Source organism: Lucilia cuprina, chromosome 5, assembly GCF_022045245.1.
Source record: "Lucilia cuprina isolate Lc7/37 chromosome 5, ASM2204524v1, whole genome shotgun sequence".
NCBI classification, from domain to species: Eukaryota; Metazoa; Arthropoda; class Insecta; order Diptera; family Calliphoridae; genus Lucilia; species Lucilia cuprina.
The window spans coordinates 67,862,069-67,877,990 of record NC_060953.1 but is presented as its reverse complement, the minus strand read 5'-3'; the positions used below and the strand labels follow the sequence as shown (position 1 = coordinate 67,877,990).

Sequence of the window (15,922 nt, the reverse complement as noted above, 5' to 3'; positions counted from 1 at the left end):
TTCACGATTTTATTAAATAAAAAAACATTAATTTGGAATAAATGAACAATATCCACAATTAAAACAACAAAAACTGTTATAACACCTGTGTAATAAATATTTAAATCATTATAATAATTTTAACTAAATTAATAATAAAAAAAACTACAACTCTATATATGGTCTGATATTTATTTGAGAGGATAAATAGTTGTTATTATTTTCAATATTTTTGGATTTTTATTTATAAACTTTCTAAATCAATCTTAAATGACTTGATAATTTTCTATTCGGAGAAGTTACTTTTGCTTTATTATGAACAAGGACCTCAGTAGTATTAGCAAAAATATTGAGGAACTATAATGATCCCACGCACCGGAACGACCTAAGTCATACTTATACATTTTCTCTCCAGGAAAGAACTATCGGTCACAGTCGAACTTTTACAACAACAGCATAATAAGACTATTGCTTTATGAATCTCAAGTGGTATGTGTAGGGTCTGAATATTTAATTTTCCTTAAAGCTGGAGGTCCACACCACGCTTTCTCGCATTCTATGCGTTTGTCAAAAAAGTAGAATTAATGTATTTATATGCTGAAAGTTACAAGCACAAAAGCGTAGAATTCCTTGACGCGTAGAATGCTTAGACCTGGTTCACACTAGGAAGCGTTTTTTTGGGAAGCTTTTGATTTTTGTGTGTGAGAGAAAGTGAAAGAAATATCAACCATCTCTTTCTCTCACATACAAAATCAAAAGTTTCCCAACAAAAGTTTCCCAGTGTGAACCAGGTCTTAAAGTAAATCTACATTCTACTTTGATAAGCGTCACAAGCGGCGCACGAACATGTCAGCTGATTTTGACATTTTATATTCTTTATTTAATGCGAGTTTGAGTTTAATGATGAAGAAATTAATAAAAGTTGTAGAAAAACGCGAAGTTGTTTAAAAATAAAACAAAAAATTTAAGCTTTTAAAGTGTAGCATGCAACTTGAAGCGTAGTATGCGAAGTAGGTATAAAAAGCGCATAATGCTTTGACATGAACGCGTCAAAGCATTCGGCTTAAGAGAAAATGTTATTAAATGTCTGGAAAGATATCAGAAAGTCAACTATATAAGTATTCCACAGAACCTTTGACATATTTGTGATAAAAAGGAAACAGTCTGAAATAGTATGGTTCATACAGTAATCTAAATTGGCAAACGATGCGAATACTTCCAGAAAGCCATATCTAATAAAAAATATCGTAAATATTTTATTTAGAAGGAGTCAAAATAATTGTCATTCTTAGTACTATCTGAATTTTTGAATCCTCTTATAAGCTAATATCCGTACTAAACTTTTTCAAAGTTTTTATTATCGGTATTATGTATAAGTGGAAGTTATAAGGAGTGGGCCTTGTGCTAGAAACTCTTGGAGCAAATAAGTTGATTATCTGATCAAAAGGGCATCTTTTCGGACCAAAAACCAAAGCAATTTTATATAAAAATATGACAATTTATGATCTATGTATTATGTGCATTGCTGGACAAGAGCTTGAAGTTGTATGCTTTGAGATCTCTGTTAAGCGTATTTTCAATCTCTCACTGTATAGAATTGGGAGTTCAAGGTCGCACAAAAGATAAAGAAATTTATGCTTATTTTACATACAAATTGGCATTATGTACATTCGAAATAATGTGTGTAAAGCCAAAACCAAAATACATATCAATGTCCACATTTAAATTTTAAATTCAAAATGAAATAATTAAATCAGGGTGTGTTATTTACCAGTTTTATGAATAAGTATAACATGACAGTTACTTTCACTTATCGGGAGTTAAAAAAAAACATTAAACATTTAAAAACAATACAATCCTACGGATTTTAAAACAATTGTTTATAAAAAAAAAAAACATTTAAAAACAATATAATCCTACGGATTTTAAAACAATTGTTTATAAAGAATTACATATATGTATTATTTAATAATTTAAAAATTTTGCATGGATGTCCGTCAAGTTAATTAATCAAAGTTTCTAGAGCAACATTTATTGATAAATTTTATGGAAATGGAATATTTTAATTAAAAAGTTTTTTGAACTTGTTTAAACGTTATACAAATGAGTTTGAAAATTTTTTCTGTAAAAATTAAAAGATCCTTTTACTTAGTTAGTATACATATCATCTAAGAGTAGGTCATTTTATTAATTTTTATAAAAATTTAGAAATATTTTTTTTACTATTCAAAACTAATTATGTAAAATTGAGCAAAAATTGGGTTTAGGTTTAACTGAAAAAAATGTGTTAATAGATCACAAAGGTCACAACCCACAAATACTTTATTGTATTTGAATAATAAAAGAATTGTAACAATAAAAAACATAATAACAAACTTATAGATACAGATACAACATACATTCATAATTTGTACTCGTTAAAGTAATTGTAAAGGTATTGTGTTAATAAAAAAACGAAGGCATAACGTGTAAAAGAAAAAAAATATAATTAAATGATGTAGTTAAATTTTGGTTAAGTAATCTGTTTATATTTTTTTACACATAAGATACATACATTTTTTTAAAGTATGTGCATAAAAATGTATCTATCTATATATACCTATTATGTACATACATACATACATACATACATACATACATACATACATACATACATACATACATACATACATACATACATACATACATGTACGAACAGATGTGTATATATTTGATATATAAGATCACGTAGACCGCAATTTAGGTAAATGAAAAGCATCAAATATCAATTAAATGGATATTGCACATGATCTTAGACAATAATAAAATAAACAAAAAAAAAAAAAATACCAACAAAGAAACATAACAGTTAAACCAAATTCAAAACCCTACAAATGATGACTAACGCAAAAAGAACTGTAAACTTATATATCAATACATTAACATAAAACCTTTATATTTACATAAATATGTATATTGCTATTTTAATTACATATTTATAGTATTAAATATCTTCGTCTGTTAGGTGTTGGTGCAAATACATTCGTTTCAAACTCCAAGTTGCGCATGCGTAAGTATATAAACTGCAATTGCAATGCAATTGCAATGTAAAGTAGTAGTGTTCTATAACTTCAGACAGACAAAGTATCATTGAATCGAATTTGGGTCAAACTAATGTGGTTGACTTAAAATAAATTTGAAAAAATAAAAAAAAAAAACAAAGATGCAATAAAATCAACAAAACTAAAAATTGAAACATTCGAAATATCAATTACAGTTAGTAACCTACATATGAGAGTTTAAGCAAACAGACACACTTACATTCTACACTTGAATCAGGAATGGAAATCATAATTGAGGAATTATACTATGCAGGATACAAAATTGTTGGAAAATATTTAGAGGAAAGGACAATGTGTTGACTTGGGAGTTAGTTAGTTAATTTGTTAATTAGGTATTTAGTTAGTTAGTAAGTTAGTTAATTAATTAGTTAGTTTTTTAGTAAGATAGTTATTTAGTTAGCTAATTTATTAGTTAGTTAGTTAGTTAGTTAGTTAATTAGTTAACTAGTTAGTTACTTTTTAGTAAGTTAGTTAGTTAGTTCATTAGTTCGTTAGTTAGTAGTTAGTAGTTAGATAGGTAGACAGACAGACAGACAGACAGACAGACAGACAGACAGACAGACAGACAGACAGACAGACAGACAGACATACAGACAGACAGATAGATAGATAGATAGATAGATAGATAGATAGATAGATGGATAGATGTATAGATAGATAGATAGATAGACAGACAGACAGACAGACAGACATACAGATAGATTGATAGATAGATAGATAGATAGATAGATAGATAGATAGATAGATAGATAGATAGATAGATAGATAGATAGATAGATAGATAGATAGATAGATAGATAGATAGATAGATAGATAGATAGATAGATATATAGATAGTTAGTTAGTTAGTTAGTTAGTTAGTTAGTTAGAGTTAATTAGTTAATATCAAATATCTCTTTATTACTAACGCCCACTTTGCAATACCATAATATACTAACTTTCCCAACCCTGATATGGAGGTATAAATAAATTTTTTACTAACGGTTTGAAATAAATTTTTAAGTGTGTTTTTAAAAAACAATTTCCATAAACAACATGCAAATTAAAAAAAAGGAAAATGACCATATATTATTTTCGACACACACATAGATTTATAGGATAATATAGGGATTTGAAACTGGTTAACTGGAATTTTAGTATTTGTTAATTTATATTAAAAATAACAAATCATAGTGGTGATTTGTTTACATTTTTAATACTGAATTTTTAAAATTTTTAGGAATTTATTTATGACGAAATTCTTTTAGCTAGGTTAGTGTGCCAATTTCATTTCTGAATTTTGCAAAATTTGTTTACGTCTCTTTAGTTACATATTTAGTATAAAAATTGCAAGCAATGGTAAATTGATGAAGGAACTGCCCAATCCAACATATAATTTCATAATATAAATTGCAGGCCGGTATTGCGTACATACATGCATATGTATAACTGTGTTATTTCACCACCTTTTAAGAGGTCATGATGTTAAAGTAATAGTACCACTTTATATTATATTTTAAATTAAAACCTGTTTCACCCTTAAAGAATCAGTAATGGGACCAATAAGACGTCATTTAATGTCCTATTAAATGTAATCGACGGAAATTGTAAAAAATGTATTGTACATACCTTGACTTACTGTAGATTGTTCAAGGTCAAAAATACGTAAAATCAAATTCTACTACCTTAAGTAATTTGAACAAATCAATAGGAAAGAAAAATAAAACTATAAAGTCAAAGTTCTGCAGAAAAAAACGAATGAAAAATATTTAGGGTTTGGGACCGAGGAAATTATAAAGGAATTCATATTGTCTAGTCATAACACACTCCGAAATTATATAAAATATGTAAGTAAAAGGGATTGTAAATAAATTTTTGATAATTTATATAAACCTACTTATAGTACAAACAAAATGGAAGAAAACAATTGATGTGTAATGAAATTAACCTAATTAATCGAATTAACCGAATTTTGCATTTGATCAATCAAAAGAGAATTTGCAAACTTCGTGCTCAGCATAATTAACAATATTAAATAACATACAACGAGTTTAAATTACAAACAAATACTTGTTTAAACAACATTTAAGCTAGATAAATCCTAGTAATAAAATTAAAATTCTGGCAACTCTTGCCATAAAAGTTAAACCTTTTTCTTTTTGCAAATTTGCAACAAAGAGTGGAAAAGAAAATTATTGCTCTCTTTTATCTGTTATAAAACAAAAATAGACAAAAAATTTTTACTGAACCGGTTACAAAAAAGCGTCACCTGAATAGGGGAATATTTAGTGGGTCTTAAAAAAAAGACAAGAAAAACATTTTCAAAATATTTATGTACTTGTACTAAGGCAAGCAACAACAATTTACAACATTGAAAGTGAGAGTAAGAGTATCAATCAGGCGGACAAACAGGCATGAGTATGAATACGAATAACGGGTATTAGCAGTTTAAACATTATTTTAACCGTTAACAATTAACCATTTAAAAAAAACTCCTCAAACAACTCTGCGCATGACAGTGGTACTACAACAACTACATTGTTACATTTCTATGTATAACTGTAGTTAAGTTGTATATTGTATCTTTGTATCTAAAAAATAAAAGATTCGTACTTTACCAACAAACCTACCAACCAACATGTATTTATCTCTATGTTTGTTTGTATATATGTTGTTGTTTGATATTTGAATGTCTTCTATTCGTTGTTCGTTTTGGTTTGTATTTTCGGGTGATCTCTTTAAAAGTGGCCAAGCGAAGGGGTTTGTCGAGGGGGCACGAGAGGGGAGTATCTGAAACAGACAGTTTGAATTGAAACTTTAAGCCAAGTTAATAATTGTTTGTAGGTGCAACTATAAAAGCTCATGATGCAGTAACGTTATGTGCAGATACTTTTGTTACCGCATTTAACGAGGACGTAATCTACGGTTTACAGTTAAACGCGATCAAGTGTGTGTGTGTAAGCGATATTGTGCGATCGACGAGTGTGTGTGAGAGTGTAACTTAATTTTTTTTGTGAATTGTATTTGGCAACAAGTGATGAAATAACATTTTGGCCAAAAAAAAATATCAAACATTTTAAAATAGCTAAATAATACCAGGCTAATTAATTAAATAAAATTAAAAAAATCTGAAAAGAATAAACACATTTCAAACGAAAACAGAAAAATAAATATTTAAAAAAAAATCATGCGTTCATTTGTGATAATTTTTTCATTGGCCTTAATTGGTCATTCGCTTGGGCAACAACATCAACAAATTGATCCAGCTTACTTGCGCCAATACTACCAACAGCTGCAACAACAAACTGGTGCAGCTCCTTCGAATGATGCAACTCCCATCTATGAGCAGAATTCAGAACAAACACAACAACAATATGTATCACCTGGTCAACAATTGCGTGTCAAGGATAATGTACAGGAACAAGTAGGTGTTGAAGAGAATGTTTTTTCAATGGTTTTTAAAAAATATGAATTTTTATAAAATATTTTTGTTGTACTTTTAAATAATTTTGTTGTTATAGATTCGTGCTTCTCAACAACAGCAACAACAAGGTTATGTTGCTCCTGTTGTGCGCGAATATTTGCAACATCAACCTCAACAGGTATGAGACGATTGCCTTTTTAGTTTTCAACTAAACCCCTCTACCTCCTCTGTAGCCAGTTTTCCAACTAAATTGTTACTAATATTGTGAATTCAATGTATTCCCTTAACTGTTTTCTCCTCTTCTTTAAACGCTCCCTAACACTTAAAGCTTTTCGTAATAAATTGAAGTTTTTTTTTTACTTTTTTTATACAATAAACTTTCAACTTTAGGGTATTACATAATTTTCGCAAAACTGTTAGAACTTTGTAAATCTTGACACGTTTTCAAAGGGCTGACAGAATTCAGAATTCTTCATCACAACAGGGTTTTGAGACTTTAAGTCATCATTATCATATCGAAATAGGAACGAGATATAAAAGTGCAAAGGGATCTTCCTAACTAAACATTTATGTTTTAAAGTGAAATTAAATGATTCACAAAACCCATTTTGTTTATATAATAATATTATTATATTTGTGTACATCCACTAATGCCGCAATCGGGCTTGTTGGCATTTCTTTACTAGAATCTTTGGTGATGATCGAACCCACAAACTCTGAACTGACAGACTAAAACAACTAGTCATTTTACGTCTATTTGTAAATTCGTCTTTCTTTTTTGTTCGCTTATTATATTTAGTACATGTTTACCTCGGTTTAATTTCATCAGCAGCTATATTAACTTCAAAATTTAGTCCCCTGCTAAAATTAAGACTACTACCACACACATGAGCAACAAGTACTCTGCAGAGGACCGGGACTGTTCGAAAACTAATCCAAGTTTATAAAAACATGTTCCATTTAATGTTGTGATATCCTAGGTGAGGACAACGTAATTCATAAATTTGGCCTAATCCCAAAACTACTCCTTTACTAAAATTATGGGAGTAAAATATCCACAACATGGTTGTTGTCAAAAACAATCAACATGGTCCATGCCTGCATTACAATGGACTGCTAAACGGATCGTGTAGTCCTATAATGTTTTTAGGCGACTAGTTAAGGGATTACCATTCTGGATCATGTAATTCAATAATTTTAGCAGGGTCATTGCTTTCCCCCCAACCTTACCTTAATATTACTGATGTAGGTAAACATCCATTGTAATCAATAATATTTGATACTTTCAACATTACTTTTACTTTTTTTAGTTCAACCTTTACACAAATATGAATCGTATTATTACCGATTAAAAATTATGTACCTTATAACACTTTAAATAACCTCCCTCCTCTCAATTATCAAAATATTAATTCTATTGTCCCCTTTGCAACTTCTATCTATCTAAAATTTAGATTCTAAATGTTCAAACTATACAAATTCATTAATCATTTAGTTTACTTTTGATAATAGAAACTTATCCATTACTTTTTATTATAACTTCATCTTAAACTATATTGGTCCACCCCACTTAATCTCCATTTACATATATCTCTGTATTCAAAATCTCCTAATTCATTATACACTTAGTTTACTTTTGGCAATACAAACTTATCCATTGCTTTTAATTTTAGTTTCCCTTAAACCTAGAAAAGGAATTGGTCAACTTAATTATCTTTCATCAAATTCCTCTCCTAAACAATTTCATTATTTCTCTATTAATAAGTATATTAGAGTTTTAACTGTTATAAATGATTATTTACTCAGTCCACTCTTTAGTAATGAAATCATACTAAAGGTCTGGTGATTGTAACTTCCCTTTTATTTAGTGAAGTCACTTTTCCATCTTCCTTTCCTAAAAAAAATCTGATAATATATCAAAAATTAAAAATATTACTTTTAGATTCAATATCAACCCCAACAAGTAGCCTATCGTCAACCACAAGCTGCTGCCCCAGCCCCCAGAAGACCACAACCTCAACAATTGGCTCAACAATATCAGCCACCCAGACCTAAAGGAAAACCACAATTGGAACAAGAGGAAGAGGAATATGATGATGTAAGTATAAATTATGAAAACATTAAGCTTTAACCATGTCTTCCTCTAGACAAAAACAACATTTTTTCTTAAAGAAAGCTTGTAATAAAATCTAAACTTTTTAACATAGGCTTATATAAAAAAAATAGACAAAAATTACCTGCCATTGTTTAAAGTCAAAAATTTCATATAAAATTATAAATATAATAAATTTAAGTAAACTTTATAATGCAGGCATATTAAAAACATTTACACTTACATAAATATGAAAATTAATGAATATGTTAAAAATAATGAATATGAGTTACAACAAATGGAAGATAGCTTTGAAATATTTATCATAAGAAACAATTTGGACGACTGACGACGACGTTTAAACTAAAGTCAGCTGCTGCACACATATGATTACGTTCCCAACAACTAGCTAACCAAGCAAAAGAAAAAAAGAAAAAAAAAAACACGTAAAGGTCATTAACATTTACGTATTTTCGTATTAACATTTTATTATTATTTTTCCAACATGCTAGTTGGCAAAATAGATTAAAAAAACTAAATGACGGACTGTATTGCTCTATTGTATACCAACCAACATGCACTGTGTAACATTTTTGGCTGTAAAGTTGCAACAAGCAGCAGCACAGCAAACAACAGCATTATTCATTATAAATAGTGTAATGCAGTGTGTGTGTGTGTGTGTGACGCGATGTAATAATAATGTAATGTATTTTCGTAGTAAGTTTTCATGCATGAATACCAATTGTGTCAGTGCTTCAAGTTTATGAACACAATACAACACAACAAACTTATGAAACTTATCAAACAACTAACATCTAACATAAAGTAAATATTTAAGATAATAGTGAAAAATTTCACATACAAACGGATGCTGCAATTTTATTCATTCATTTATTTGAGATTTTTTTTTAACATATTTTATTTTGTTACTTTTTTTGTATGTGTCTGTGTCTTTTACCATAAACTTCCGTACGGAAATTTTATATTGATTGAATTTTTTGTTTCTTCCGTTTAGTCCGAGCATTTTTAGTGTGTCTTTCGTTATTGGTTTTTGATATTAAACATGAAAATGTTTTATTGGTTTCCTTTCATTTTTTAACTATAATTTTAATCGTTTTTTTCGTCTTTATTTCAAGACAACCAATTGTTAATTGTGCTGCGTTTACACTGGGTTATAAATCTAACCTTTGTTTTTATTAAATGTGAAAGCTGGTTTAATAAACAAAACAATGTCAGCTGTAACTTTTAAGGAAATTTTATAAATTTTCCTGATTTTTCTTTTGCAATTTTTTACCATTTCAATAACATTAGTTTTAAAACTGTGTTATCTTAGTTTATGGTCTAATGTTTACATAGTTGCATTTACATAGTTATAGTTTAGTAAACTTATCAAATCAAAATTTTGATGACTAGTTATTAATAACAATTGGTTTAAATACAACTTTTAATTTTCAAAATTCAAAAAGATTTGTAAAATCTAATTCAATGTAACAACATCCATCTAAAATTGATTAACGTCAATCGATAGTAAGTGGAGTATGAACATATTAGTACCCAGAAATCATACTATGATGAAACTCGGTTTATAATTGACTCTAGAATTATGATACTAATCCTTATAATAAGTTTCATAACGGCATATTCCTCAACTATGTAATGTTATAATAATGGTATATTATAGTATCCTCTAACTATACAAAAAAAAATCTTACTAAATTAAGTTTGAAATTTCATTCCCATCAATGTCATTTTATCAAAAAGTTAAATAGAGCATTATATACAGTCTAGTTAAAACCGATTACAGTTTCTAAACTTGTTTAGTTTTTCTTTATGCAAAATTATGATTCATGGACAATTATTTTGCTTGACATTTACATAAAGACCAAATTGACGCCATTGTAAATAAGACTATTATAGTCTACTATATTTATATAAAAAGTAACATTAAATGTTTATAAATTTTTATTTTTCACATAAATAAATTACTAATTTGTCAGTTGGTAACACAACAATAATGTATGTTGTTAAATGTAAAACCCAAAAATATTGATTTTAGTTCTTACATGCAAACAAACAAACAACATACAGAATTTCCTTTCCATTTTAGCTTTAGGTCTACTATATATAATATAAATTTATCATGTCATAATAAATTTTGAACATTCGCACTCGTATGCATTTTTATCAATAAATAGATGGATAGATGTGTATTTTTTAGGCTGCACCCAATCATGGTATGCCACCACCAGCACCATCACCAATAAGCAATGTTAAAAACTATAAAAACTACCTTAACCTAGTTTTTTATTTAAAATAAAATGTTTTTGCAGTTTCACTTTTATTCGATTTCTTTGGTTCTATGCGCTGCCGTGGCATGTAACTGCTGCTTTATGAGTGAGTGTGTCTAGGTGATTGTAAATTTTTATAAAATTTAGAAGTTCCATTCATCCGTTAATTACATGTTTTTGTCGTGTTAGCGTGGCTGGGCAAAAATTGTTGTTGTTTCTTTTAGAATTTATATTGGGCAACTTTGTTTGGAATAAAATAGTTGTTTATACCCTACAACAATATAGAATATAGACAAGACTATAGACTAGACTATAGACAAGACTATAGACTAGACTATAGACAAGACTATAGACTAGACTATAGACTAGACTATAGACTAGACTATAGACTAGACTATAGACTAGACTATAGACTACACTATAGACTAGACTATAGACTAGACTATAGACTAGACTATAGACTAGACTATAGACTAGACTATAGACTAGACTACTTCTTTGAGACTATAATTACTACTTTGAGAGTTGGGATCTTTCAAAATGCTGTCAATGAATAATGCACTTGAACTTTGCCGATAGTTAGTTAGTCATTGAAAAATGTGTAGATGTTTGAAATTCGTAATTGTTTTAAAATCTGCTGTAGAGTACCAAAGCTGAAGAAATATCGATTCTAAAATTGGTGGCTCTTGGGATTTTCTCTATTTTATTATTTTCTGTTAATCGAGTAAAAAACAATTGTTTATTGTCCTAAACATAACCTTGTGTTGATAATCTTTTTTTTATAAATGTTGCATTAAGTTGTAGATGCATCTTTATTATTTTAAGGTTGAACGTAAATTTACATTGTAGTTTTTTTAATGTCTTGTCTCAATTTTATTGCATGGCATAATTTACCGATTATAAGTGAATGAATTATTTGCGTTGAGAGATTAACATTTTCGCAATAGTTTATTGTTAGTTTTTTGAATATTTTTTCTTGAACCCAAAGGCAAAATAAATTTATGAGATTTTTTTTTTAATTTTAAAAATAAATTTAATTTTTTTTTGCCGGAAAATCTTTGTTTAATATAAAATGGAATGTTTTTTTCTGTTTTTAGTTTTTCTTTTTTTTTTGCTACGTGGTCTTTTCAACTTTCATATTTGCTCTAGTTTTTAACGAGTTTATGTTTGGTTGGTGGTGGTTGGGTTGGCTGTTGGGTCTGGCCAAAAACAGTTTTAACAAAAAAAGTGTTTGTAACGCACTTTGTAAAATACAAAAATGCGTTTCTAGGCGTTTGTGTTTCTGAAGTATCTTAACTATCCTCTTATGTATATGTATGTACAGATCTGTGTATGTGTGCAATATGATCTATATTGCATAATAAATATTGTAATAATAATAGTCATGTTAGGTGTGCGTGTCACAACCATTCCGCCGTCACATTAATAAAATTGTACACTACTCAACCATATTACAACAATTGCATACATACACACAAAGTGTACAATCGGTCTGTTATATTGCAGCTTAGTTAGACATTCACTTGAAATAAATATGATTTTAAGTTTATTATTACACATTTTTTTTGTTTTCTTCATCTTTCTGCGGCTCCAGTGTCTTTTCTTTCTTAAGACCAAACATATGCGTTTCTATTTTACATAACACACGATTAAATCTAAAACTTGTGTGTCTGTGTTTGTTTTAAATATGATCAGCATATAGGCAATCAATATGTTGTTTAGACGTGGAGACTAGATTATACATATTATTACTACTCACACACCCACTTTTAATGGTTTTTTATTCAACTAAATCACTTGCGTTTCTTTAGAGAAAAAGAAAAATATTTAATAATTTTGAACAGCTGCGTGAGATTTTGGTTTGCAAACAATTTATGTGACAAAATATGGTGGAGAGTAGAGTAAATTTAATAACTCTAGATTAAGGACTAAACTTTCGCAATTATTTTTCAGAGTCAAAATTTAAAATTAATAGATGAGCATTTTTTACAAAGTAGAACTCACACAAATGTATTATCAATTCTCCCTAAAATTTTCAATAACCGGAAAAATCTGAACTTTAGTCAATAGTGTAGTCTACAGTCTAGTCTATAGTATAGATTGGCCATAGTCTAGTTTATATTCAAGTCTATAGTCTAGTCTATAGCTTAGTCTATAGTCTAGTCTACAGTCTAGTCTGTAGTCTAGTCTATAGTCTAGTCTATAGTTTAGTCTATAGTCTAGTTTATAGTCTAGTCTATAGTCTAGTCTATAGTCTAGTCTATAGTCTAGTCTATAGTCTAGTCTATAGTCTAGTGTATAGTGTATAGTGTTTTATAGTCTAATCTATAGTCTAGTCTATAGTCTAGTCTATAGTCCACTCTATAGTCTAGTCTATAGTCTAGTCTATAGTCTAGTCTATAGTCTAGCCTATAGTCTAGTCTATAGTCTAGTCTATAATCTAGTCTATAGTCTAGTCTATAGTTTAGTCTATAGTCTAGCCAATTGTCTAGTCTATAGTCTAGTCTATAGTCTAGTCTATAGTCTAGTCTATAGTCTAGTCTATAGTCTAGTCTATAGTCTAGTCTATAGTCTAGTCTATAGTATAGTCTATAGTTAGTTTATAGTCTAGTCTATAGTTTTGTTTATAGTCTAGTCTATAGTCCAGTATATAGGCTAGTCGATAGTCTAGGCTATAGTCTAGTCTAGTCTATAGTCTATTGTATAGTCTCGTCTATAGTCTAGTCTAGTTTAGAGTCTAGTCTTTAGTCTAATTCATATTCTATTCTATAGTCTAGTCTATAGTATAGTCTATAGTTTAGAGTCTAGTCTTTAGTCTAATTCATATTCTATTCTATAGTCTAGTCTAGTATTTCAAAATTTAAACAACAATTTCTAATTTATATTCTTCTCAATCTCTCCCCCCTCCCAGCAAAACTCCTCCTATCAATTTGGTTTCGATGTCAAGGATGACGAATTCACCAACTATCAAAATCGCAAAGAAGTCCGTGATGGTTCCGTAATCAAGGGCAGTTACTCAGTAGTCGATTCTGATGGTTTCATACGTACCGTCAAATATACCGCCGATCCCAAAGAGGGTTTCAAAGCTGAAGTCATTAGAGAACCCACTGATATTGTAGTCAAGATTCCCACACCTCAACCACCACAACAACAGCAACAACATCTGCTGCGTCCTCATCATGCACCCGTCAAGGCACAAGACTACAATCTGAAACAACAATATCCCCATCAACAATATCAACATTAAGTTGAAGGATTAATAAATCGTTTCATTTTAGTAAAAAACAAAAGGAATTTTTAATAATAACAATGATCTAAAGGGACGACATTTCTTAGAAGTTCCTATTTAAACAGAAAAATATGTTTTAAACTAAAAAAAATAACAAAATTCCATTATTTATTAGAAGTCAGAAGGACTACAATTTATATAACTATGTATACAAGTTAGTAACGAAAGAAATTTTAAATATCAAATCATTTGACCATAATATAATTACAACAATAATGCCGAAAGAACAACATTCATTCATACATACTATCATCATTTATTAAAGTTTTATAAAAATAAATAAAAATCTCATAAAAAATAATTCTCAGCCTTATCAATCTTTCATACGGCAACAGTAGAGAACAAACAAACAGTAAGTAGTGATCTTCAATGCAGATTACGCGAGCAAGATCAACATTGAATAATATACTTCATGTCCTTAAATTTCATTTCTAAGATATTTGATGACCAGAGATATTTATTAACGGAGTAAATGGTTGGGTAAGTTGGTTGCTTTTCATGCATGTGGACCGGTCAAACCGGTTAGTTGGTGAGTGATCTTGCATAAATTAAAAACACTAAAAAAACCAAAACTTATTACGAATTGAAATCAGTGGGAAAATATTTTCACACACTTAAAGAAATATCACTGCCACGACAACGACTACGATTCACCTAATCTAAGAGATGAACAAAAAAGTGTCCTTTTGCAATGTCCTTACATAAATTAAATCAAAATGAAATGAAGTAAACTGATTGTCTTTATAGAGAATGCTTGCAATGCCTAGGTGATGCGTTGCGTTGTGTTTTGTGAGAAAAGGGGGTAAATTGTTTGAATCAACATTGAAGTGACCTTAAAATAATAAAACCGGTTCTGGACATTCATCACAATAAAAATTCTAACAACACATATGACATACCACTGCAAAGGATGGTTGGAAAGAATGTTTAGATGGAAAGAAGGACCACTGTTTGTACAATCAATATATTGAATTTTAAAATTGTTTTAAAGAAAATTATGAATTTAAATCCTTTTACAATAGACCTTTCGTGGTGGTCATAGTGTTCATTAAGTTGTAATGATAACATATAAAGGACATTGGTCTAATGTCCTGTGCTCTTTTTTGGCCAGCTGGTTTTACTTAAAGAATTTTTTTCATTTGCTGTCTTTGAAAATGGTCATTAATGTTTCTTTTACTATTTTCTTGCTTAATTGTATGCAAATGAGTCTACATATTCCTGTGTGTGTGCGCATATCCTTAGGAGTTTAGTTTTCAAAGCCTAAGAATAAACCCCCACCCTTATATTTTACTACAAATGCAGTTGAAGACTTTGCCAGCAAGATAAAACTTCTTTTCTATGTTGTATTGAGATCAAACATCCCCTTTGGTTTGTCTTATCTTGTCTTTTTCTTATCTTTCTAACCCTTGTAATCGTTTGTAACTTACAACAGTGGGACATCAACAGCGGAACGTCTTCACTTGTAAAAAGGTCACTTTTAAGAACTGGTTTTACAAGCCGAACCAACCAAACAAAAACATTAAAGGTAAACATCAATTTTGTATTTAAACATTTATTGGACTTTCTTTTCTTTAAACGATGACCCCTTTAAAGGATCATGCTATCAAACTGCAACTGCATTAAATGGAATGATGGAAAGTAGAAAAACAACTTACTAAAACCGGACTGACCGCTTTTTGTTCGTGAGAATTTTTCTCAGGACATTTAGAAAATGTTCTTAAAGTGACCTTTATGTATGAATACATACAAGGAAAGAAAGTTACATACGTA

At 29.3% G+C, this 15,922-nt stretch overlaps 1 protein-coding gene across 2 annotated transcripts; it reads left to right on the top strand.

Moving 5' to 3' along the window:
* Positions 1–5,935: 5,935 nt before the first annotated feature.
* Positions 5,936–14,453, top strand: LOC111680742 (activating signal cointegrator 1 complex subunit 2 homolog). Of its 2 annotated transcripts, XM_023442443.2 has the most exons (4): positions 5,939–6,483; positions 6,581–6,661; positions 8,426–8,581; positions 13,775–14,453. In XM_023442443.2, exons 1-4 carry the CDS (start codon positions 6,247–6,249, stop codon positions 14,108–14,110), a joined length of 810 nt encoding a protein of 269 aa, XP_023298211.2. In that variant the 5' UTR covers positions 5,939–6,246; the 3' UTR covers positions 14,111–14,453. The 2 variants fall into 2 exon arrangements, with proteins under 2 accessions (XP_023298212.2, XP_023298211.2); XM_023442444.2 differs by lacking the exon at positions 6,581–6,661 and having other exon boundaries at positions 5,936–6,483.
* The last annotated feature ends 1,469 nt before the right edge of the window (positions 14,454–15,922 follow it).